This window comes from Alosa alosa, chromosome 2 (assembly GCF_017589495.1).
Source record: "Alosa alosa isolate M-15738 ecotype Scorff River chromosome 2, AALO_Geno_1.1, whole genome shotgun sequence".
Lineage (NCBI taxonomy): Eukaryota > Metazoa > Chordata > Actinopteri > Clupeiformes > Clupeidae > Alosa > Alosa alosa.
Window position 1 is genome coordinate 22,768,676 of NC_063190.1, and position 23,358 is coordinate 22,792,033.

At 40.0% G+C, this 23,358-nt stretch overlaps 2 protein-coding genes across 2 annotated transcripts; both read right to left on the bottom strand.

The window, feature by feature from the left end:
• Window positions 1–1,680: 1,680 nt before the first annotated feature.
• LOC125309543 (UPF0461 protein C5orf24-like) lies at window positions 1,681–7,272 on the bottom strand. Its single transcript, XM_048266542.1, has 2 exons — window positions 7,004–7,272; window positions 1,681–5,464 (listed from the first exon to the last, which is right to left on the bottom strand). The coding sequence occupies exon 2, from the start codon at window positions 5,456–5,458 to the stop codon at window positions 4,847–4,849; it is 612 nt and encodes a 203-aa protein (XP_048122499.1). The 5' UTR covers window positions 5,459–5,464; window positions 7,004–7,272; the 3' UTR covers window positions 1,681–4,846.
• A 447-nt stretch (window positions 7,273–7,719) lies between these two features.
• On the bottom strand, window positions 7,720–23,341 carry ddx46 (DEAD (Asp-Glu-Ala-Asp) box polypeptide 46). Its single transcript, XM_048266371.1, has 23 exons — window positions 23,215–23,341; window positions 21,683–21,865; window positions 21,425–21,553; window positions 21,145–21,226; window positions 20,853–21,021; window positions 20,215–20,423; window positions 19,950–20,057; window positions 19,630–19,795; window positions 17,819–17,939; window positions 17,460–17,635; window positions 17,233–17,354; window positions 17,004–17,082; window positions 16,032–16,114; window positions 15,663–15,827; window positions 14,431–14,593; window positions 13,875–14,068; window positions 13,607–13,744; window positions 12,414–12,563; window positions 11,427–11,657; window positions 11,080–11,298; window positions 8,659–8,803; window positions 8,492–8,565; window positions 7,720–8,224 (listed from the first exon to the last, which is right to left on the bottom strand). The coding sequence occupies exons 1-23, from the start codon at window positions 23,229–23,231 to the stop codon at window positions 8,177–8,179; spliced, it is 3,171 nt and encodes a 1,056-aa protein (XP_048122328.1). The 5' UTR covers window positions 23,232–23,341; the 3' UTR covers window positions 7,720–8,176.
• Window positions 23,342–23,358: the final 17 nt, after the last annotated feature.

A 23,358-nucleotide genomic window follows, 5' to 3' on the forward strand; every position in this document is an offset into this window, starting at 1 on the left:
TTCCTGGTCCGAAATAGCTCCCACCTCAGTTTTGGTAGAGTTGTGTGACCAGTTGACCTATAGACACTGCAGACAAACTGCTCTAGACCTCTGACTTGTTGGGGAAGTTCACCATTGATGAGATTAGATGGCAAACCAAGCTTCTTAAAGCAACTGATGACAGGATCATCATCATCAAGTTTCATGTAGGCATCAACCCATTTACCACCCCAGTCAGCACCAGAGAAATTGTAAGGCCGATAAGGCCTTGACATTTTTGATGTCCTATAATCTGCACTCTTTCTACCACATCAATTTCTCTATATTTTGTGCCCTTACCAGTAAGAAACTTGAGATGAGTGTGAGGTCCAAGGTGCTTACCAGCAACAACATCAAGCAGAAGGATTAGGACATCAGTATCTGGTGACCAAACTCTAACTTCACTCCAGCCAGTCTCAGCTGAACACACCATTGCTTGATGAGCAATAAGTGTATCTGCCTCTTCAAAAGTTCCTTTAGAGACATTGTGAGTTTCATCTCCAGATGAATTTCAAACTCCCTTGATGTTGCTGCTCTCTTCTTGCGTGTTTTGTCCTTTAAAGACTGGTCCAAGTAATAATAATTTTGTCTTCTTGTATCTTCTGTCTGTATCTTAGCAATGTGATTCTCAGCTTTGTGTCATTAGACAGAATTAATATAAATCACATATATCTTGTGTTGAAATAGTTATCTTTGACAAAAATTGGCAAGCAGCAATGAGGGGGCCAAATAAAGTTGTGACTGCTGATGATTTAGTTTCTCTTTAAGGAAAATCCAAAAACGGGGTCAGAAAATTTGCACCCCGTCATTTTTCAACAGTAGGACCCCAAATAAAGCAAATAAAACAAAAATATCAATTTTAGCAAAAAAATCCTACGGAAATACAATTCGTACCCCACTATGAGGACTGAGCCTTTTTTTTGTGATCAACTGTTTATTGAGTTATATAAATGGGGGCGGGGGACGGGGGGCAATACGATTACATGAAATAATAAAATGATACATGATACATAAAAGCATACACCTAATTGTGTTAAAAAGAAGAGATTAAAAATGTAAAATGACAAAAACAGATATTTACAGAGAAAGAGAAAAGAAAGAGCACTCAACAGCAACATGTATTTTATACAATGACGCAACTCATCACACAAGAGGTATGAGATCTTTGACCCTGCAAATTAATGCCTCACATTTTTGTAGGGTGGATACCTTGGCCTTGTTTACGCGAGCAGTATGATATTCTAAATTGACAATATCATCTACATAACTTAGCCAGAAACGTTTGAATGGTATATGAGGGTTGATCCATAATTGTAAAACTAGGACTGAGCCTTTAACCAATATTCATTGAGTCTAGTTTTGAATGAATGGTCAGTTGTCCTGAATAAACAATAGACCTGCTGTTCCACATAGACAGCAAATATAGGCTAGGGCAGACCATGTAAATATAATTGCCTTCCAGTTAATCATATTTTTATTGATACAAAAAAACAGAACAGACATATACTTTATGTATGGGACCTATTTTATTTAACATCGGCTCAATGCTTATCAAAGAGATCCACAAATAATTCGTAAATTCCAATTGTTTCAGTTTTACTGATCCAAGTGATGCCATTTTACGTGAATTGTAATGAAAATATATGAAAAGGACCCATCAGCCAGATTTATTTAAGATTTATTACACAACTTCTCAAACACTTGTCTAACATGCACATATGCTAAGGTCAAACAAGAAAATGTTGCTCCCACATTACATTATTGTGATGAGCTGTTTCAGTGCAACACAGCTCTTTTTGAAAAAAATAAACTAAACTTCATTTTATAATGCAAATGTAAGTAATTTCCTTTGTGAAGGGCCACTTTATAGGCCTATATCACTCAATAACATTTGCTTTGTTCATTGATTAATTGATTCAATGAAACACAATCAATCACCATGGACAAATGGCTAAATAACAATTTTGGTTAATTTATGCCAGTGACAGATATATGGTTTATAATATGACCCTAAAAGTGAAAACAAAGATAAGGTAAAAAATAATCACTTTTCAATTCAAGCGAAATGTGTATAATGTAAATAATAATCAAAACCGGAATAATACACATCATCAAACAAACACACTGTAAGATGTGAGTGAAAGACAAATCAAAACACGCAATATCATAGAACCAACATCACACCAACATCTTTGTAAGCCAGAACACTCTGAGTGTATATACATACTGTTAAACAGTGACACATAAAGGCATTAAAAGAGTGACAGTATAAATCATAGAAAATATAAGTCATACATTTACATACTTGTTGTTTGCTTGATTGATGTTTTTGCCCAAATGACACTAAATCAATGGAATGAAAGTAATTTTGTTGAGATTTATCTGTATGGTCATCATTGACAATATTGTTGACAAACATAATGTTAAACAAAACACATCTTTTAATGTGTATCTGTTCATCTTGTTGAGGTAAGTAAGCTCTTGTCCACAAAGAGCTGACACATAATGCATTAAAATTATTTTTTTGTTTTGTAGCAAGCTCATCTCTGGAGGCAGATACATTGAGTTCTTTGGTAAAGGGTGGATACATTAGCATACTTAAAACAGTCGTGATGTCTACATTGGTAGGATTTGTGAGAAACTAAGGTATTACACTCTAAATTGGGAACCAATGGCTAGACAGCAATACAGTAAGCCCTAAGAATGAAAACAATATATGACCAGGTTAAATAAACTGTTAATAGGCCCTCAACCTTCACACTTTCAAAGACAATGAAGACACAACGTGAAAAAAGAGGGTAAAATCTCATCATGCAGAAATCAAGGTGCCATATACAACTGCATTTGGTAAGCTACTACGGAACATTACTACAGTCCTGTTTCTCCTACAGAGTCATTGTGTCATACATGACATATCAGACTTTTCTCAAAATAACATTATGTTCCATAATAGCAGTTTCCAAATACTCATAGTATCACAACATAATAAAATAATGGAGCAAAATGATGGACAAGTCAAAATGACTAGTTTACTAAGATATCTTGTTATTTAGAGATCTCGTGAATTTCAATATACAAGCGGAATGAGAAATAATCCTATAGCTGTATCAAGCTGTCCATTACATACATTCTCAGAATAATTGAGACAGAGGCCAAATGACCAAAATAAGGACTGTGAAATAGACCATCAACAACTGTTCAAACAAAAACGTTCTGGTGAGATAATAAAATAATAAAAGAAATTGCCTGCTTTACAATATATTGTTTTGATGTGAATAGGCCTCTGATGCTTTATGCATTTGGTTTTTTAAGATGGAAAATCTTCAACGACACATCAAACTCATGTGCAACAAAATAAGCAACAAATGTATTGAATTTTCAATGAATGTTCCAAAGTCAAAGCAAAGTACTTAAAGATAATGTTTAAATTTACACCACATTATCAATGTATCATCATTAAACACATGTCCAAGCAGTCAAGTAAATTTTGGTGCCAGATATATAACATCTACTTCTTAATACAGACCTATAACACACACTTAATCACTCTCAAAACCTGTGTTTATGTTAAGAAACATGAATGTGAAGAAAGCTTGGACGAAATTACATACTTGAAGTGGAAAAAGGTCGGTCTGTTTAGGCTGCCAAAGAAATCGAAAAAGCAATCCAATGTTTATCATCCAAACACTAGGCCATACCTCACCAAATACACTCTCTGTGGAGTCCCAACAGACCACAGATCATACAGAATGTTTCTTGACATGGTGATAGACCATAATTATAATCAAATCCACTTGTTTGTCAAATGTCAAAATCTTTTGTCAGATGTTCAGTCCTGGCTCAGACAAAAACAATTTCAGCTAAGGAGTATGGAAGGGAGGGGTGGGATTTGATTGGCTGTTGAACTTGAACTTCGAAAGCCTTTTACTACTGTAGAATCATGGACTGCACCGGTAAAGAGTAAGATCAATCCACACACATTCTCACATTCTGGTACCTCAGGGGGTGACCATTACCACATTCTGAAATTGTACATTCACGTTTTTACTACTTCATGATAAGACTAGGTTTGAATGTCATCTAATAGGCCCTTATTGGCCAACAGCATGGACAAAAGAATGTGTCAGCTGGGCTGCCAAACTAGGAGTTGGAATATTTTTTTGAAGAGTTGTCAGGGAAAATCTCAGTCAAACAAACTTTTAAAAAGCTTTTAAAGCTTTTGTTTGTGCCGTATGAGTAGACCTACAACACTAATATTTTGCAGATTTTGAGGTGGTGCCATGCAGTCTACCTGACCAATATGCCATCTCAAAACATAATTCTTTCAAGGATGCTGCCACCAAATTCATCTCATGCTGCTCATTGGAGTATTTTGTTGAGATTTCTTTCAAAACACACATCTAAGAATAAACTACTCAGAACTTGAAACTTGTTTTAGGTGTTTAAACAAATTAGGCGTTTTTCAAATATGAGCTCTTTTACAGAGGTCAGTAAAATTGGCTCCAACATAAATCTGGCTACATTACACTCCAGAGCAGAAGTGTCCATTTATCTCAACAGCAGAGTGCACCTCATGGTGAGGCAAAAAGAGGGCAAATTCATGCCAATGCAACCAAACAAGTAGCATTTCAAAAGTTAAACACTTCAATATCCAGAAAAATAGTATGATACCAACAATGATTTTGTTTCACACACAATGTAGTGTTCCATAGTTATTTACATGACACAGAGTCCTGACAAAAGTATAAACACACATCCATACTGGACAACAAAACATGCTTTTTTTCACAAGCACCAGATAAAAATATGTATACATGTGTATTTTTGTTTACTCGTTAGTTTCTTTCTCTTTGGCCACTGATTCACACACACCTCTCTTGTGCATGGCACTGTATGGGAATGCGGCGCTGCTGCAGGTTCCATAGCCCAGTTTGGTGAGGCGAGAGAGGTTCTTGATGCTTCCCGGCGGGCGGCCTGGGCTCACTTTGTAACCAGCAGCTCTGGTCGTGCCTATGGGCCTCCCGGGACTCGTTTTGAAGCCTGCCGCTTTTGTGGTGCCCAGTGGCCTTCCGGTGCTGGTTCTGTACCCGGCGGCCTTGGTAGTTCCGGCCGGGCGGCCCCTTTTGCCCGACCTGCCTGGAGTCTTTTTTTTCTTTGAGTCCTCCGGCTTTTGGTCATTGTTCTTGATCCCCATTGCTGGAGGGTGGGCATCACCATGGTGGTCCTGTCGCTGACAGGTCATTGGCTTGAGTGTGTTCTGACAGGAGGACAGTGGGGACAGAGACATCTGTCCAGGCAGAGGGATGGAGGGGTAGAATTTGCTGGCCTGCGTGGAGCACAGGTCGAAGTGAGAGGCGAGGTGGCGGCTGTCTTCAGCTAAGCATGACGGCCTACTACTCATGCAGTAGTCACTGCTGGTGTTGGGGACTCGGCGCATCATCTTTAACTGAAACAAAAATAATAATAATAATAATAATAATAATAATAACACGGGCTATGGTATGCTGTGGGTGGTTTCACAATCAGAATAAGAGCTTTGTTTTAAGACCTAGAAATTACACTTTATTTAAATATCATTATGTTTTTGTTTTTATGTCAGTCATTGTGATTTTCAAAATGTCTACATTTTTTAGGGGGCTCCTCAGCTAAAGAAGTTCAACCAGGTCAGCTTTTTTTCTAAACTTATGTTTGACGTAAATTTGGCCCATATTTTAAATATCCACCATTTCTGTTAAAATTATAATAATTCTTTGCCTTTTTGGTATTATACAACATTATAGAATGTCCCACTGTGGTTAACTTTTATGCCTTGCCCACTTTTGTTCTGTGATGTGTTGAAGTCGTGTAGCTTCAAAATGAAATGTCAATTTGAGGATAAAAATGACAAATGTCTTGTGTCAACAAATGATATTTTGCACTTTCCCCAATTCATTAATAACTAATTATCCAACATAATGAAATATTTTCTCAGAATATGGATTTGTGGAAAATGTCAAGCGCTCACCCTGACCAAGAGACTTATTTAAAGATTGCTTTGTCTTACACCTCATTTAATCCATTTTAACATCTTAAATATGCCTATATTTGATCTAGAAATTTCCATTTAAATGTCGAATAGGCTAATATATATAATTTTCTTTTTTTTAAATGTTGTCTAAACAGTGACTTCAGGTGATGACAATATGACTGGGGTCACATAGGCCATTGTCTTCATTGGAACACCTTGTAGAGCTAGGCTTTGAACCGCTATTAGTGCGAAATATAGACGATAAAGATACAGATTTGCAGGCTAACTTCAACTAAATGATGCCAATTTAGAGTTTGTTGGCAGTTTTCTTCAAACACACCGTGAACATATAACTATAGCCAACATAATTGCAGTTTAAATACTGTAGGCCTAAGTCTGTTCAAATTCCCTGTATTTGAAAGGAAGAATCAACATGGGGGCAATGCAACCGCTGGGTCGGGCACTCAGCTAACCCACCAGGTCTGCAGAAAAACTGGTAATGGAAGTAGAGAACATGCAACAAAGTAGCCTAAGCCTCCGTTACATTTACGCCGTCTTCAGAACTTGTCGGATGCTACGACTGTGCAATGCCATTTATTACAGAGGACGTAATCATACTGCCAAATAGGCTATGGAGCATACTAGCTGTGTACATAGTGTCCTGTGGAGGCTTAGCGAAATAATGCAGCGACACAGAGATAACCATGAACATGGTCTTCACTGTTACATTGCCAAAGTGTGATACACTTGGAAGTATATTTAAATGAATATATGACCGTGGTTTAACTGTTGTTGATTTTAAAACAAGAAGCCCATTATGTGTTAAGAGTGAAAAGGTTTCCAAAGGCTATGCTTAAAAACTCAATATCAAAACAACAAAGTTGACACAATCCTACAACCCTATACTTAAGCATTAAGACAATAGTCGAAAATGGATAGACAACATCCACAACAGAAAATGTAACAAATTTACTGTACCTCGATTGTCTCAGTATCATGGGATGCAAAGGGTTAAAGGCGAGCGCGATAGATCTTCCATCCTTCAAATACTACAAATTCATTTCCCCGGCAATAGTGCAACAACGAACCTACAGGTTTTGTTGCAGAATACGCTGCTAAAATACTGGAAATTAATCTAGTTTGACGCTTTGTTTCCTCGTTCGACACAGGTTTGGGAGAGAATGGAAGCTACCTCCATTAAAAATTAATAATCCAGGGAATGGCCGAGCATGCGCATTCTTCCGTATGGGAATAACTGCAACGAGTCGAGCAACAGATCATATAGTCGTTTTACTTCAGATCTATGCTTTCACAAGAATTCATATATTGAAAGATAGTTCGGTTCTGTAAGCAAATAAATGCATACGTAAACGAGGAATAATTCGATATCTGTCTTTATGAGACCGAGAGAAATGAAGACATTGTTGTCAGTTGAGTCTCTGTGCATGGCATAAAATATATATGATTCATTAGGGCTGCGGTGTTCGATGCCATAAATATTTAAATAATGCGGAACATATTCAGGGAAAAACTCACAATATACCCATTTACGATTCCTCTTTACCTGCCCTGTTTACATAGAGATGGGCCAAGAGACAGTATGGCTGAAAAAGTAGACATGGCCTTTATGTCACTTGCATGCATCCTTCAGGAGGTTTAAAAAGACCTTGTACAAAATTCACGCAGTTGTAAAGCACAGTTTAATCTTTTATTTCTACTTATGGCCAGTGGTAAAGAATGTAATGTAAAACTGACTTACATTTGTCACAAATACATTTTTCTGTTGATAATCCAGGAAAAAAAGAAAATATGAAATAAAAACACCAAATATTTGGGGAACAATAATTTGTGACTAAATAAGACTGTGACCACCCCTGGACAGCCCTGTGTTTTCCTTGTTCTGTGAGGTCATATAGGGTTTTAAAGTTAAGCTTTCTTAAAAAAATGCATTTGCATTTTAAATCACATCCCTGATTCAGATTCAAAACAGGAAAAAAAACACTGAAATCAAATCCGTTTTTAATATTCAATCAAATATAGAGATGACCAGAGACATACAGGAAATGTCTGAAACTGAAACTTAATAGTAAAAATGTACACAGCTGAAGAGAGACAGAATTGTTCCCATCGTCTCCCAGTAGCTCTCTGCCACTAGAGGACCTTGTATCTTCCTTTGCTGGTTGGCTGGTAGGAGTTTTGCTGAAAGGGGTGAAACAGTGAGCAAAGTTCAACAAACAAATAATAATAAACATCTTGCTCATGCACAAATGTGCTATCAGACAGAGTACCATCACTAAAATCCCACCATGTCATCTTAAATTCCTTTTTATGTTTTCAAGTGACACACTAAGCAACACATCCTGATCATGTAGCAATAGTAAGTGTTAGACTGGTATAATTTTCCATCATAACATTGTTTGATATCATCTTTGACTTAAGCAGCAGAGCAGAGGATACAATTCTTACCAGTCGAATAAGCTCTTCTTTAATCAGCCTTGTGATCTCTGCTTTAGCCTTCTGCACAGCCAGTTCACTGGCACCTGTCAGGCAAAAAAACACAGAAGCCATTAATAGTCATCAAATATGCAGAGCCCTCAAGACTTTTGGTCACAGAATCATAGTGATGAACTCACTCTCGATGGCCAGGTAGATCTTGCGCTCTCCTTCTTTGGGCTCCTTTCCTGGAGGGAAGTACGTCCCTCTAATGGTTATGGCTGCCTCGGAGTACTCGCCGATCCTCTGCAGAGCCTCTTTGGACGTGACCTTCCACCTTGCCGTCTAGATGCAGAAGAGATCATCAACACACAAGGGGGAAAAAAAATTACAATGTAAGCAATAATGGATATTGATTATACAAAGACAAGGATATCCAAATTAATATACAAAAATACTGGAAGAGGCACAACATGGAGTGAAGTTTGCTGTGCCAAGTTAAAAATTGTTGTTTAACACAGTGACGTCAAAGGATGTCATCCTGCTAATACCTTGATTGACTCATATGCAGTGTTTGGAATAACGCCATTTAAAAGAACGGCGTTAGGTAACAACGTTATTTTTTCAGTAACGGGGTAATCTAATTAATTACTTTTCCCGTCGTTACAACGGCGTTAATGTTACTGGACGTTAAATGCGGTGCGTTACTATGCATTGATTGAACTAGATGTACCACATAGCGGTACAAAATATGACCACCGCTCAGTCCTGTACATCCATTCTGTGAAAATAAATCACATTAACTTGCAAAGGTGAATAGATTTGTAACACTTGCCAAAAAATGTGTAGCATTGTTATAAAACCTTTAAAATCTCTAAACAAATCAAAGGTAGGGCAGTTCATCACAGTCCATCCATTGCAACTGGTAAACCTGTACGCTACATTGTATTTGGGGAAAAGCAGAAGGTAGCAGCATAATGTATGTATGTATGTATGTATGTATGTATTTATTTATTTATTATTATTATTATTATTATTAAACAAAACAATCCCTGTCAGATCCATGCAGTTTTCAACAGCTATCAAGAAGAGAGGTCATGTCATGGATTTTTGTGAATGTTTCTTCTTCTACAAATGCAAGTTTAGTCATCTAGTTCATATGATATTCAACTTAATTGTCAATGCACAAATAAAATGCAGTTTTACCCAGTGGTGCAAATAACTGACCAAAAGGGCCGTCATGAAATGCGTCTCTAGATACACATTTTACCGGGCCAAGTTGAAGAACTGCTGTCCGTTATTGTTTGTGCAAATATAGGCCGATTCATGTTCCCTTGTATTTTGCAACTGTGAGGTCCATGGTTAGTCTGGCGACCAAGCTCAATCTTTTAAGAAATCGCCCACCTCTTGGCGAAAAGTTAATAGTTTTGCATATCAGTAGTAATACATTTCACACAGCTGCGTGAATCACGGAAAGCGCGAATGAAGTGGACACTTCTAAATGGGACCCACTGTACAGTAGCTGAAGGTCTGTGGCTAAAGCAGCCATAATGAAGAAAGTGTTACCATTGTTTGGATACTTCACACACACATGCTTTTTAATCGCATAGACTACAGCTACCAAGCTGGAATCAAAGCACATCGACTCCCCTCTCATACCCTAAACACGCACTTCCAACAAACAAAAAGCGTCTCAGTCTCACGGTAGGCTATAGCCATAGGCAAAACTGTATCGGACCGGTGTAACGTTGGTACTAAATCATCCATCGCAAAGAATGATTTTTGTAGCACGTGCAACAAATATGTGTAGACCTACCTGTACAGCCCTGCCCTGGATACATCTCTCACCACCATCTACAGGCCAATGAGTGTACAGTCACTAAATGTACACATAACTTAATTATTTTAGTCCAGGAGCGAAGACTTTGTCGACATCCGTTGTAAGCAACTCTAATTTAATGAAGCATCTGACACACGCATCTAAAGCCAGTGGCCAAAAACACCGATATCTCCACCACAGATGATAGCTTGCCATCCACTAGCAAAGAAGGACTCGGAGCAAAGTCCTCCAAGCAGCAAAAGCTAGATCTTTCTGCCTCACAACAAAAACCTATGACACAGCCTAAAGTCAACCATAGGTCTGTTGATGTGCAATATCTTGAATTTCCCCTTGGGGATCAATAAAGTATCTATCTATCTAATAAATATCAAAAGTAATGTAGCCTACAAACACCTGTCTGTTCTACTTATTTCAACTGGCTGCTCAAAAAAATCCAAATTCTTTGACATATAGCAACTTTTTTTTTTTAACAGTAACGCAAATAGTTACTTTCCCTGGTAACGAGTTACTCTTATCATAGAGCAACTCAGTTACTTTTTGGAACAAATAGTGAGTAACTATAACTAATTACTTTTTTAAAGTAACGTTCCCAACACTGCTCATATGTATTTAGAAACGCATTGCCCACAAAATAAACATTTGCTTCAATTTAAAAACAAGCCAACCTCTCATAATCAAATATAAGAGTTGCCGTTTTCAAAGTTAAAGCAATTCCCTAGGTAACCATACTTTCAGGAGAAGGTGACAACTTGTCTAAGGCCCATGGTTGGGTTGTTCCTACCTGAGGGAAGTCGTTGATCTCCAGCTCCTCTTCGTATCTTGTGATGCTCTCGGCCTGCTCGGCCGCCTGCCGCTCCTCCTCCAGTTTCTCCACGGGGGTGTAGTTGAGTTTGGCGTTGATTTTCTCGGCCAGCTGTTCTGCGATCGTCTTCGCTGAGACCGACGGGGCAATAATGGTGCCCCCTCTCAAGATGGCATTGGTGGCCTGTTGCATCACATCCTGGACACCAGGAAGCACAACACACTTTGTGAGAGAATGCATGGCCACGAGCAAACTAAACAATCTAAACAGACAAACAAACAAACAAACCTGTTGTGAATGTACCCACTATACTCCGCTCCACATACCTGAGCCTCTGCACCAAGGTTTTTCTGGGCATTGATCTTCAGAGCCAGCTTCTTGGCGATCTCCAGTTTCTGGATGTTTCCAGCCGAGGGCATGGCCAGGCCGGTCAAGCTGCTCACGCTGGCAGCCGCCGCTGCGTTGCTGGCCACGGCGGCACTTCCACTTCCTCCAGGGGCAGAGAGGTCCTTCACCCGCTTCTTCGAGTTGAACATGCTCTCGATTTGCTCGTCAATCTGCAAGGATCACCCACAACACGCTCACATTTTAATGGCATTCATGCATTCATTCATTCATTCATAAGTGCAACACATATTAATCAACTAATTAATAACTGTGCGTGTGGGTGTGTTTATGTATGTGTGTGTGTCTGTGTGTGCATGTGTTTATGTGTGTGCGTGTGTGTTTATGTGTGTATGTGTGTGCCTGTGTGCCGTGTGTCTTTATGTGTGCGTGTGTGTTTATGTGTGCGTGTTTATGTGTGTGTGTGCATGCATAACTGATATGGCCCCCCATGAATGGAATTCCACGAAACTTTGCATGTCATAATGATCCTACACTTTGTGTAGTTTTGAACCTGTCAGCCAAAGATACCTGCAATTACAATGCCTCATTTATGCCCTTTCATTTCTAACTAGGTGGCCCTATACCTCAATTGAGCAGATATGGGATGTGTTGACATGGACCCTGGAGACCAACATACAAAAATAATTTGGTCATCCTAGGCCCTATGTGACTGGCCTACTCTCCTTTTGGGGGGCCCGGTGCGGTAGGTGGGCGACGGATCAAAACAAAAGACAATGGTTGCGCATCATCCTTGTGGGGCTACATGCCCACCAAGTTTCATGCAGCCGGGTCTTTCATTGTCCCGGGAAAATCCGGAAAACAAAATACTTTGACTAAACCTACTGTATATGGCCACGGTCATAATAATCTGTCTCACTACATTATCAGATCATTCTGGGTGCTATGGAGCGGTTTTGGATACTCACGTCCAGTGCTGCGTCCTCATCATCGGAGTCCTGCAGACCCAGAGCTGCTTTCTGCAGCTTCTTGCGCTCGTTGGCCAGAGCCTGCTCGGTCTCGTCAAACTTGAAGCCCTTTCCAGAGAAGCCACTGCTGGACTTGGCGACCTTCCCTTCCTGCACAATGTAAAATTGCATTAATTTGTGAAGAGTAAAACAACCCCACAAATGACAAGTGGCTGTAACAAGTACGTGCCATCACTGAGGGAGGAAGAAGGGGAATACTTGGATGGTCTCTTGGACAATCTACAGTTGCTCAGATTATAAACAAATCCGTTGAGATTCTGTTAATTTGTGTTTAAAGTTAGGGTGAGGCCAGGATCACACTGTCCACAGGCAAGTGGCAGATGTGGCCCCGCCACTGTTATGATAGCGACAAAGGAGCTGAGAATTAAATTTGGTTCAACTTCCAGAAATGAACAGCAGCCTCATCAATGTTAGTTTGATGTATCTTAGAGATACTTGACATTCTGATAGCAACATAAAGCAGCAACATTCTTTATGGGGCAGGATGTTTCTTTCTATCGTACAGAAATCAGGGTTCCTACACATTTTCCATTTCAAAATTCCATACTTTTTCCATACTCAAATTTCCAAACTTCTCTGTAGATTTTTCTGACCATATTCTCGACATTGCGGCCACTTCTGGTTTGGGATAACTCAGTGAAAACAAAGGTATGTACAACTGAAGTGAATTAAAAAATTACACTTAATATTAGTCCATTTAGCTGGGCCATTTTTAGTTGTATCTTAGTTGTAGCATAGATGTATCTTGACGATGGGGGCTGACAGTTAAGCTACACAACAGTAGGAATGGTTCATTATGACCTGAGTGAAGTAATTAGTACTGCAAATGCAATAGTCTGGAAACACAAACATTTCTCCATACCCTTGTTTCTTTTTTCCATACTTATCCAGACCTGGAAATTACTAAAATCAAATTCCATACTTTTCCAGGTTTTCCATACTGCGTAGGAACCCTGAGAAATAGACTATTTGACATCAGAGCTCTTTTCTGCTAATGTATTTTTGATATGGTCCCCAACTAAGAGGTTGGGTTTGTTTAAGGTCATAGAAATTGTTGTTGAACAATTACTGATTACAAAGACTAAACTTGAATTTCATTAAATCATCCGTTTTACTAAAAATAAGACACTTACAGCTTTCAATTGATCTTTGAAAGTGGCCCACAACTTCTCTAGCTCAGGTGGCACAGCAGATCCGGAAAGTTCCAGAGCCTTGAGGATATCTCCCGAGTAACGGGCTTGGTCCTCTGTGATGAATGTGTATGCGTAACCCTGTGACACAACACACAAGACAATCAGTCAGAGGATGACTAAACTGACAGGTTCCAAAAAACTACAAGAATCCTCTAAAAAAAAAAAAACTTTCTGTTTTCCGTTATGTATACGACTGTGTGCCACTTACTTTGTTCCCTGCACGCCCAGTGCGTCCAACTCTGTGGACGTAGTCTTCGTAGTGGTTTGGGCAGTTGTAGTTGACGACTAAGATCAGCTGCTTGACGTCTAGTCCTCGGGCTGCCACAGATGTGGCCACCATAAGTCTACATGCGCCATTCTTGAAGTCATTAATGATACTGTCTCTGTCGTACTGATCAATGCCTGTGTGAAAGAGAGAAAGTCGTCTAAATTAATGTTGGCTGGGAAATGTTAAACGTCTTTCACTTTTAAACTTTTAGGTTGTATGCTATGTGTCTGAGTAAAATAATTAATATGAATCCTCTAGAGATCTTCACATTTATCCTATACATATTGTTTTGTACTGGCTTGTAGCATACAATTTATTAATGTATTTATTTATATAAATATATTATACATGCTGAAAATGTAAGTCTTGTCACCACTTTGTAGCAGTTACTCTGTAGCTTCACAAATATGACTGCTTTTATAAGTTGATGCCTTCAGAAAAGAGACATTTTCTCACTTCTTAATTGGTGCCTGACGTGTGTGTGTGTGTTCTGTACCTCCATGCAGAGACATGCAGGGATAAGAGGCCTTCATCAAGTCTCTGAGGAGACCGTCTGCGTGCTCCTGCTTGTCTACAAAGATGATGACAGAACCCTTTTCCTGGTAGTGGCCCAGGATCTCTAACAACTTCAGAAATTTTTTGTCCTCCTCAATCACAATCTGTTAACACAAATGCACACAGAATTATACTATTATTCAACACATGAAACAAGGACATTTGTGACCCTGCAAGGCGAAACTAGTCGCTTTGGTAAAATGTACAAAATTAAGTTATTGTGCTCACATGAACGACCATAAACTAAGCCTTCCAACATATCGAGGGTATTGCAAAAAGTATGGCTAAGATAACCGCATCCAAAGTTGGCATGGTTCTCCTGTCACGATACGCCAGAAGAGGAGAAAATCAACTTTTAAAATAAATTGTCACGTGCGATACTGTGAGGGCACAGCTCGTGGTAATCGCGGTTGAGAACGCTGAAGCAGCAGCAGTGGAAAACACACTTTACAGAGGTACAAGCAAGTTATAACATAAACAGTTCATGTTTTGACACAGTATGACCATGTCACTGTTGAATTGAGGACGCCAATAAAGTTATATTTCAATGTTGCGATCGTCATTTCCGTGAAGTGCACAGAGTTAGTGTTTGATATGAGACAATACTATTCTGTTAAAATTTGCGCACTCCGCCAGTAAGCACACAGTGCACACAGGGTACTACACGAAAGTGTACTCACAAAAGTATACCAATTGAGACAGACTCATTGAGTAGCCTAATGAGTAAATTTTAGCTCTAGCCTACCGTAAAACCTTATAGCGGCGTGGACAAAGGGAATGACTGCTAATGTGTTGAATCTTCACCTAAATAAAGTCAGGGTTTAACAGTCAAAACGTATGTTTATCCATGAAATTTGTTCGTAATATGAAAGTGTAGACTGTTTACTGTCGAATTATGCGAAAACGTGAAATTCGACATTTTAACCCGTACGTTTGTTTATCGTGGATTTTCTCAAAATAGCACCGTGCGCAAAGTGCGGAAATCATAAAAACTGGGACTATGGCTTAAATTATGGGTACAGTTGCATTGTAGATGGCCATGTCCTAATTGCTCTTCTTGGTTAGACTTCAACCATAATATTGTCTCTGAATACTAGTTTTGTTGGCCATCCTAAATAGACCTATTCTGTTTTCACACTTCTCCTGCCACTTCCATTCTATTTGATTACTTACCACATGCTGCTCTACGTCTGAGCACACAACGCTCCTGCCTCCCACCTGCACCTCGATGGGCTTGGTTAGGATCCGCCTGGCCAAAGCTTCCATGGCACGGGGGAACGTGGCCGAGAACATGACCGTCTGCCGATCGGGTCGAACATTATCCACAATACGCATGACCTACAAAACACACACACACACACACACACACACACACACACACACACACACACACACACACACACACACACACAAACACACACAAAAACACACAAAAACAAGCACTTTCACAGGTTTGTCTTAAGGAGAGTGCATATGATACGGAACTGTGACAAACAGCATTGGTATTTGAGTACAAATGACAAACGGTAAGGCGGCTCTTACCTGCGGTTCAAAACCCATGTCGAACATTCTGTCAGCTTCATCAACAACCACATATGTGGCCCTGCGCAAGTTAGTAACTCGGCCTAGATGTAAACACACATACACACAAACCAGTTTACTACACATCAAAAGGCCATTCTTAACATAATCATCACAGCACAACAAAGTCAAACTGACACTGAAATTGCACTCATTGACATAGATAGCATTGGCAAATCAGCTCTCATAAACTGAAACTTTTTTTTTTTTTTTTTTTTATTAAAAACAAAACAGCCATATAGTTTTTTTTCCCCCTTTTGCTTTGTTTATTCTTTGCGTACCATCTCAGGGGCACGTAGGACCTGTAAAAGTGAGAAAACAGCCACATCACACATTAAAGAGATGGGCCCACATCAACCATTATCTGACCGCCTTTTCACCTACAAAGGAAACATATCACAGATTACCTCGCATGTGTGGAAGATTGAATAATGTGCTCTACCATGCGGCATCAGTGTCCCCTCCTCTAAGCACAGAAAACATTTCATTTCCTTTCCCTGGGTTTCAATGGAGTGGACTAGCAGGCTTAAAGCTGACCCTTCAGAAGTGTCTCCACCTACCTCTGGTTGGCATATTCTTCAGGCACTTCGTAAGGCTACAGGTCACGTTTCCAAAGTAGTCAGATAATGCGGAAAGTTTAGTAAATAGTATGGGTTTCAACGCGTCAAAGAGAAACAAGTCAGTGCAGGAAGAGTCTGAGACACAAACTAGCATGTTCGACGCTAACAGGATCTTCAAAAGTGTTTTTATTTCTTACAGACTTTTTAAGCAAATGCTTAACAATTCAACCCAACCAATTCAGGTTAATCAGTGTACAATGATTAGAATACACTGATTAAGCCATCATTAACTTTTCATGATGCGCAACAAACTATAGACACACAGACGCACACACAAACTCTACAGAGTAAAAAATGAAGCAGAATTACTTACCACTGTTGGCACCAAGCATGTCAATCATCCTCCCTGGAGTACAGACGATGATCTCTGCTCCTCTCTTAAGCTCAGCAATCTGTTTCAAGCAACAACAAAAAAAAAAAACAACCAAACTGAGAACTTCAAACATCCTTGCTTTGTTCACATTTCCATCAAGATCTGACTCCTATTTCTGTGTCATTCTTAATCATTACGCCAAAATAAGTGCCATACTTCAAGGTCCTACCTGCTCACTGATGCCTGTGCCTCCATAGACACACACCACATTCAGACCCAGGGGCTTGGAGAACTTCTTGCACTCTTTGGTGATCTGCAGAGCCAGCTCTCGCGTAGGCGTCATGATCACAGCTGAGGAGGAAGATGACAACAATTTATATGAAACTTGATGTTGAATCCATGACTTTGGACATTGGACTTTTGGACTTTAGATAAAATACTGGTAGCCAGGCTTACCAATGGGCCCCTCTCCCTCATCTAAGGGCCTTTGATCCATGATGTGGCGAAACATGGGGAGGAGGAAAGCAATGGTTTTCCCACTGCCAGTCTTAGCGATGCCGATCATGTCTCGACCCGACATGATGGCCGGAATGGCCTGACACTGAATGGGCGTGGGCTTCTCATAGCTTTGCCTGTGTAAACAGACAAGATCTTATTAGGCATAGAACGTGTAAAGTGAAAAAAAAATAAAATAAAAAAAGCTATGACGTATACAAATGCACCGACATTCACCTGAACAAATACTCAAGCAGCCATTAATTCTAAACTTATGGGATGGATTCCTGTCAGTGGTAAGTGCACGTGAGGAGCCTTACCTCTTTAAAGCGTTTAAGACCTTCATTGAGGTTCCGCACTGCACCCAGGTCTTGATGGGCTTCGGGCAGCCCTTTCCCTTCACGGCGATTCCCTCCAGTTCCAGACGGTAAACATTCACCTCTGTTGGATACAAACAACATCAACTCAAAACTACATTTAAAGTCTTATCACAAAATAAGGAACAGTCATTTTATTCAAGTATGACTAATGTTTAGAAGTTAAAGTTGTAGTCAGCCATTGCCAGTCAGCCAACTTACAATATCTACAGCATTGTTGAGACATAGATACCAAGTAATAGCAGTGACCTATATTATGAAGGGAGTTTACCAACTCAGATTTAATGTGGGGTTATCTATACTAGGGAAGTTAGGGCTGACAAAAACATAAATTTGTGCTAAACAGTACTATGTGGTGATTTGTTACCTAAACTGGAGTTTGTGCGCCTTTGCATCAAGAAGCTAGTTGGTTAACGCATGCCGAGTTTATGACCAATCACACAGTTGATACACAATGACCAATCATTGGTTTGACACAAGTTGCATAGCCTGCGGATTTTTCTGATGGATTTTTCAAACGTGTCGAATAGCCAACGTGGAACCAACTTTATGTGCATAACACAAGGAGAACAGTAGCCTACATCGGAACTTTCCGCCTTTGGAAATTAGTGCCAGTTTGTCATGAACGAGAATTAATGGATGAATTTGTTTATGATGAAGTCATAACCTTATAAATACAGTTAAACCAAGTGGACACTATCAGCTTCGCATGACAAAGGTGTGAATTACCCTTTTGTGTTCAGACATACGTACTTAGGACTTAGTGCTAGGGGGCAGGTAGGAAAAGGCTCGGGTGATGTCTAGGTCAAATAATGTGGGCAGTTGTGTTCATAAATATAGGCCCACCGTGTGACATCTATCTAGATCATGTCCAGATTCCAGGGTATGTCTGAAAGGGGCTCATGTTAAACGTTCCACATACTCGACGCACCCGACCTGTAGCGCGACAATGTGACGTCACAGAAGCGCCGTAACCATTTATACTCTCTACCGTCATTGGCCCGCGACACTAGTATAATATTCTCCTGAACAGAGGTGTCGCTGTTGTGAAAAGATTAATGCTAACTACGTTACACAACAGAAGAAGCTGCATTAAGAAACACTAGTAGCAGAGAATGTAAACGGCTCTGCTATTAGCTAGCCTCTGTGATGGTACTTCAGACTTTGGTTGCTACTATTCACAACTACCACCATCATTATCATCTAGTTTCCAAGGTGTGCGCACAGATAGATAGATAGATAGATACTTTAGTCATCCCGAGGGAAATTTTAATAATTTAAACAGTTTAGTTAGCTGGCTAGCTAGCTAGCAGCTGGCTGAGTTTGTGTAATATCCTGAAGTGGAACGAGATTTTGTTTAGGCCTTAATAGATATCCTTTGTTTGAAAATAAATTGTTTCTATTCTTTCCTCTTAATTCCATGTGTTGCAACTCTCGCTGGTAACTTTACTTTACTTTACTTATCCAGCAAACTATTACAAACACTGCAACTCTCGCTTGCCCTCAAACTAGTCCATGTTCCTGTTTCCGCTTTGTCGCGCTCGTCTGAAAAAAAAATGAGTGGTGCGCTACCTCGCGCTACCTGGCTAAATTCCTGGCGCGCCAGCAAGATCTACATCATTTTGACGTCACGGTGTCGCGCTACCGGTCGGGTGCGTCGAGTATGTAGAACGCCTTACTCTTGAAGTTACTTGGGTTAAGTAACCTTGCTTCATAGTACAGGCCACAGGCCAATACAAGACCACACAACATACCTTCGGGTGTCATTTTGGCCAATTCTGGAACCTCCACATAGAAATTCTTGCGGTATGGCTCATACTGGATCTTCTGGTGATCCACAGGTTCCAGCACTTTCCTCTGTTTCGTCTGGAAACCAGTCAGAGCAGTCTGCAGATCCACTTCCTCTTCCTCTGAGGAGTACTGTGATGATGAACACGAGGACATACACACAGTTCTTTTGTTGGGTAATTCTTGACTTAACCCTTTACTTGTATGCTTTATGGTAGCACTTTAAGTGTAAATGTTCCAGTGTTAAGAACTTGTGTAAGAACTGTAATGAAGTTGAAATGCATACCTCCATCGCATCCTGGTCGTTCTCCATCAGCTCCCCTTTCTTCTTGGTTGTGTGAGGCATCTTCTTTGTCTTTACAACAGTTACCACTTTGGTCACCATCCCACCCTTCTAGAAGTGGACAAGAATACAAGAGCATCTGTTATCCCAATACAACCAACAACAAAAACAATGCTATTAGAGGTAAAGGAAACTTGTGCCAAAATATGACCAGGAAATAATCTTCTGCCCACAACCAGGTTAGTCAAGCTCCTCTGTACCCACTCACCTTGTCGTTCTTGCCCCTCATGGTGCCCATGTTGAACTTCTTCACTTCTTCCTTCACCTCCTCCATGTAGGCGTCAAGAGAGTCGATTTCCTCGCCAGGCTCCTCTTCCATGTCGGTGATCTTCTCCTCTTCCTCCTCTTTCTCTTCTGGCTTCTCTTCCTCCTCCTCCTCTTCCTGCTCTGGAGGTGCTAGGGCCTCCTCATCATCATCTGCCCAACACACAAGATCCAGTCACGCACTCAGTCAATGGCAATAACTGAACCACTACAATTCAAACTGCTCTCATTGCAAACTGAGACTGTTCAGTAATGCTTGAACAAAGTTATGGTTAAAGGGCTGTTCACAGCAGGAACGATAACTATAACCATAACGACAAAAGCGTTCACACTGACCAACGATAAGCAAAGTCTCTCCTTGTGTTAATGAATGTGATGGCTAAAAAGCAATTCTGAAAGTGATCCCCAACGACATCGTTTTTCATTTCTTTATAATTATAGTTTATGTATGAACATCGGGACTCAGATTGCAGAGAACGATTTTTTTATAGTAATCGTTCTTAGTGTGAACGGCCCTTTAAAAGTAAACGGTATTATTCGGTGCAGAGAAACTGTTAATTCTCCCCTTTTGTCCTGTCTTACCTTCATCATCCTCCAGACTCCACTTTTTCCCCTGCTTCATCTCCTCGAGTTCCTTCTTGATCTCCCCGATATTCTCCATGGCTTTCTTCCTCTGCTCCTCACGCCATTTCTCAACACGTTCTTTTCTTTTCCTCATTTCTTCTTCCAGTGTGTTGTGATCAAAGTCTTGCTGCAAGATGAAATGACGTAAATCTACATTGGTTCTATCGCACATCGCACCATGAACCTTAGTAATCCCTTAGTTATATGTTACACACAGTTAAACGGTACGATAATCGGAAATGTAACTTACATCTTCAATTTTTTCTTCTTCTTTTTCTTCCTTTACTTTTTTCTTTTCGCTTGTTGAATCTCCATTGCTTGATTTCTCCTTGCTAAAAGAACAAATTTAACAGACATTGCTTCTGATTTTCAACATTACAAAATCTCTACAAATATTACAAAATCTCAGAAACATTACAACTAAAGCAGCTGCAAGTCAATGTGCATCCAATTGTGCCGCGTAGATTCATTTTTGCATTTCTCAAGGCATAGCATTAGTATAGTACATCCATAGCATTACATCACCATACCTGTCTTCAGTTTTTCTGCCTTTGCTAGGACTTGGTGATCGTGACCGCCGCCCTCGACTCCTGCTCCTACTCCTGGACCTCCTCCGATCCCTGCTCCTTGATCTACGTCTCTCCCGGCTCCTAGATCGCCTGAAATGCCACCACAAAATCGGTGAATAATTAACATTTCTGAGTAAACTTCTTAATATTTGAATAGGTATAACTGAATGGGAAGCAACAGCAAACACACAGAAGAATCTGGACGTGGAAGTGTCTTACCGAGGGCGTTTCCTATCTCTTGACCGTGACCTGCGGCGGTCTCTGCTGCGAGACCTCTCTCTCCTGTTGCGGTCTCGGTTTCTGGAACCAGCTCTCTCATCTTTCTTTGTGCGTTTGTCGGGCGAGCGGCTGTTCGATCGGCTTCCCGACCTACCTCTTGATGCCGAACGCTTCCTGTAATGCCTGAAATCGTGAGTAACAATAGGCAATGTGATGGGTCTGAGACTTATTATAAATACCTAAGTTGTCTTTATATACACATTTCAGCTTTTACTAGAAACTATAGTGAATACACGTCATCACAAGCCCTATAGTCAGTGTCAATATTATGCAATGACACATTTGCAGTTAGCTTTCTTTTGTTGACCTGACCTGACATCTTATAATTTAAACTTGTTTACCAAAAAACAATACAAAATCTTGCAACAAACCGGACAGGCTTCTTTACAAATAGCCCATTTGTAAATGTATCCATATTTATTCTGTTTTTCTTCTCTTCTCTTATAAGGTTACTGCTAATACACTCACTGCACATATTTATATTTAATTTATATCACTGTAAGCCACCTTCTGTAAACCAACTGTATACTACTGTCTACACTGCACTGTATATCTTGTCCTATCTATGCACCACGCACCTTTGTATATCACATTGCACTTTTGCTTTTTTTACACTTCTGGTTAGACGCAAACTGCCTTTCGTTGTCTTTGTACTTGTACTCTGCACAATGACAACAAAGTTTAATCTAATCGAATCTAACATTATACCTAGACTGCCTGGTATATGTAGTATGAAGGAATAACGTCAGTCTAGGGCAGTGTTTCTCAAACTTTTTCAGACCAAGGACCACTTAACTAATAAAAAGAAACTCACGGACCACTTAGCTAAAGATTAGACCTACTTCAACAGTACACAATAGGCCTACTCACTGAACCACCACCTTGCTTATTGTCTTTGCACCTTGCTTATTGTGTCAGAGGATTCATATGATTTAAACTGGCATATCTTACATAGGCAGTGTTGCAGAACTGTTTAGATTTACATACAAGTTGGTTCAATATGGCAAACAACTAATCTATATTATATTTTACCACGTCTGCCGCGGACCACTTGGGATAGCTTGCCACCAGTGGTCCCCGGACAACACTTTGAGAAACACTGGTCTAGACTGTAGGGTGCTGTAATCAACAGTACGTCCTCGTGGCTAACGTTAATATCAGAAAGTCCCAAATTAACTTAACAGATAGCTAATACTATGTCAGAAAGAAGCACACACGGACCTTGCTTACACACAAGATCGTACATCTGGATCCCTTTGTTAACTTTCAAGAAAATAACATCATGCAGTAAAGTTTGATGAAGTTATGTTGTTATCTTGGAATTGGGTCTGCTAACTACCAAAATAAAGCGAAGTGCTAACGTTAGCTAGAAGCTATCCGTTGCATAGCTAACTAAGGATTTAGCGACTATTACCGATTTACTGCGTCCTTTAAACTAGGCATTCCATTAAAACCACTATTATTATGCTTACCTTGACTCTCTACCCATGTTCCTCCAAATGTAGATATTGTTACAAAAGTGTCTTGTAATTCTCGCTGCGTTTGCGCCTCTCTGTCGCTCCTTCGCTCTCACAAAACTACGTCATACAAAAGCGACTGGATCGCTCGCTCAGTAC

What these genes read in the sequence shown, in the direction of transcription:
- LOC125309543 (XM_048266542.1), bottom strand. Translation starts at nt 5,458, where the DNA reads ATGATGCGCCGAGTCCCCAACACCAGCAGTGACTACTGCATGAGTAGT.
- ddx46 (XM_048266371.1), bottom strand. An exon ending in CTGCATGTCTCTGCATGGAG is followed by an intron (nt 14,069 to 14,430) that starts GTACAGAACACA and finishes TCTTTCACACAG; the next exon opens with GCATTGATCAGTACGACAGA. An exon ending in CTGGGCGTGCAGGGAACAAA is followed by an intron (nt 13,745 to 13,874) that starts GTAAGTGGCACA and finishes GTTGTGTCACAG; the next exon opens with GGTTACGCATACACATTCAT.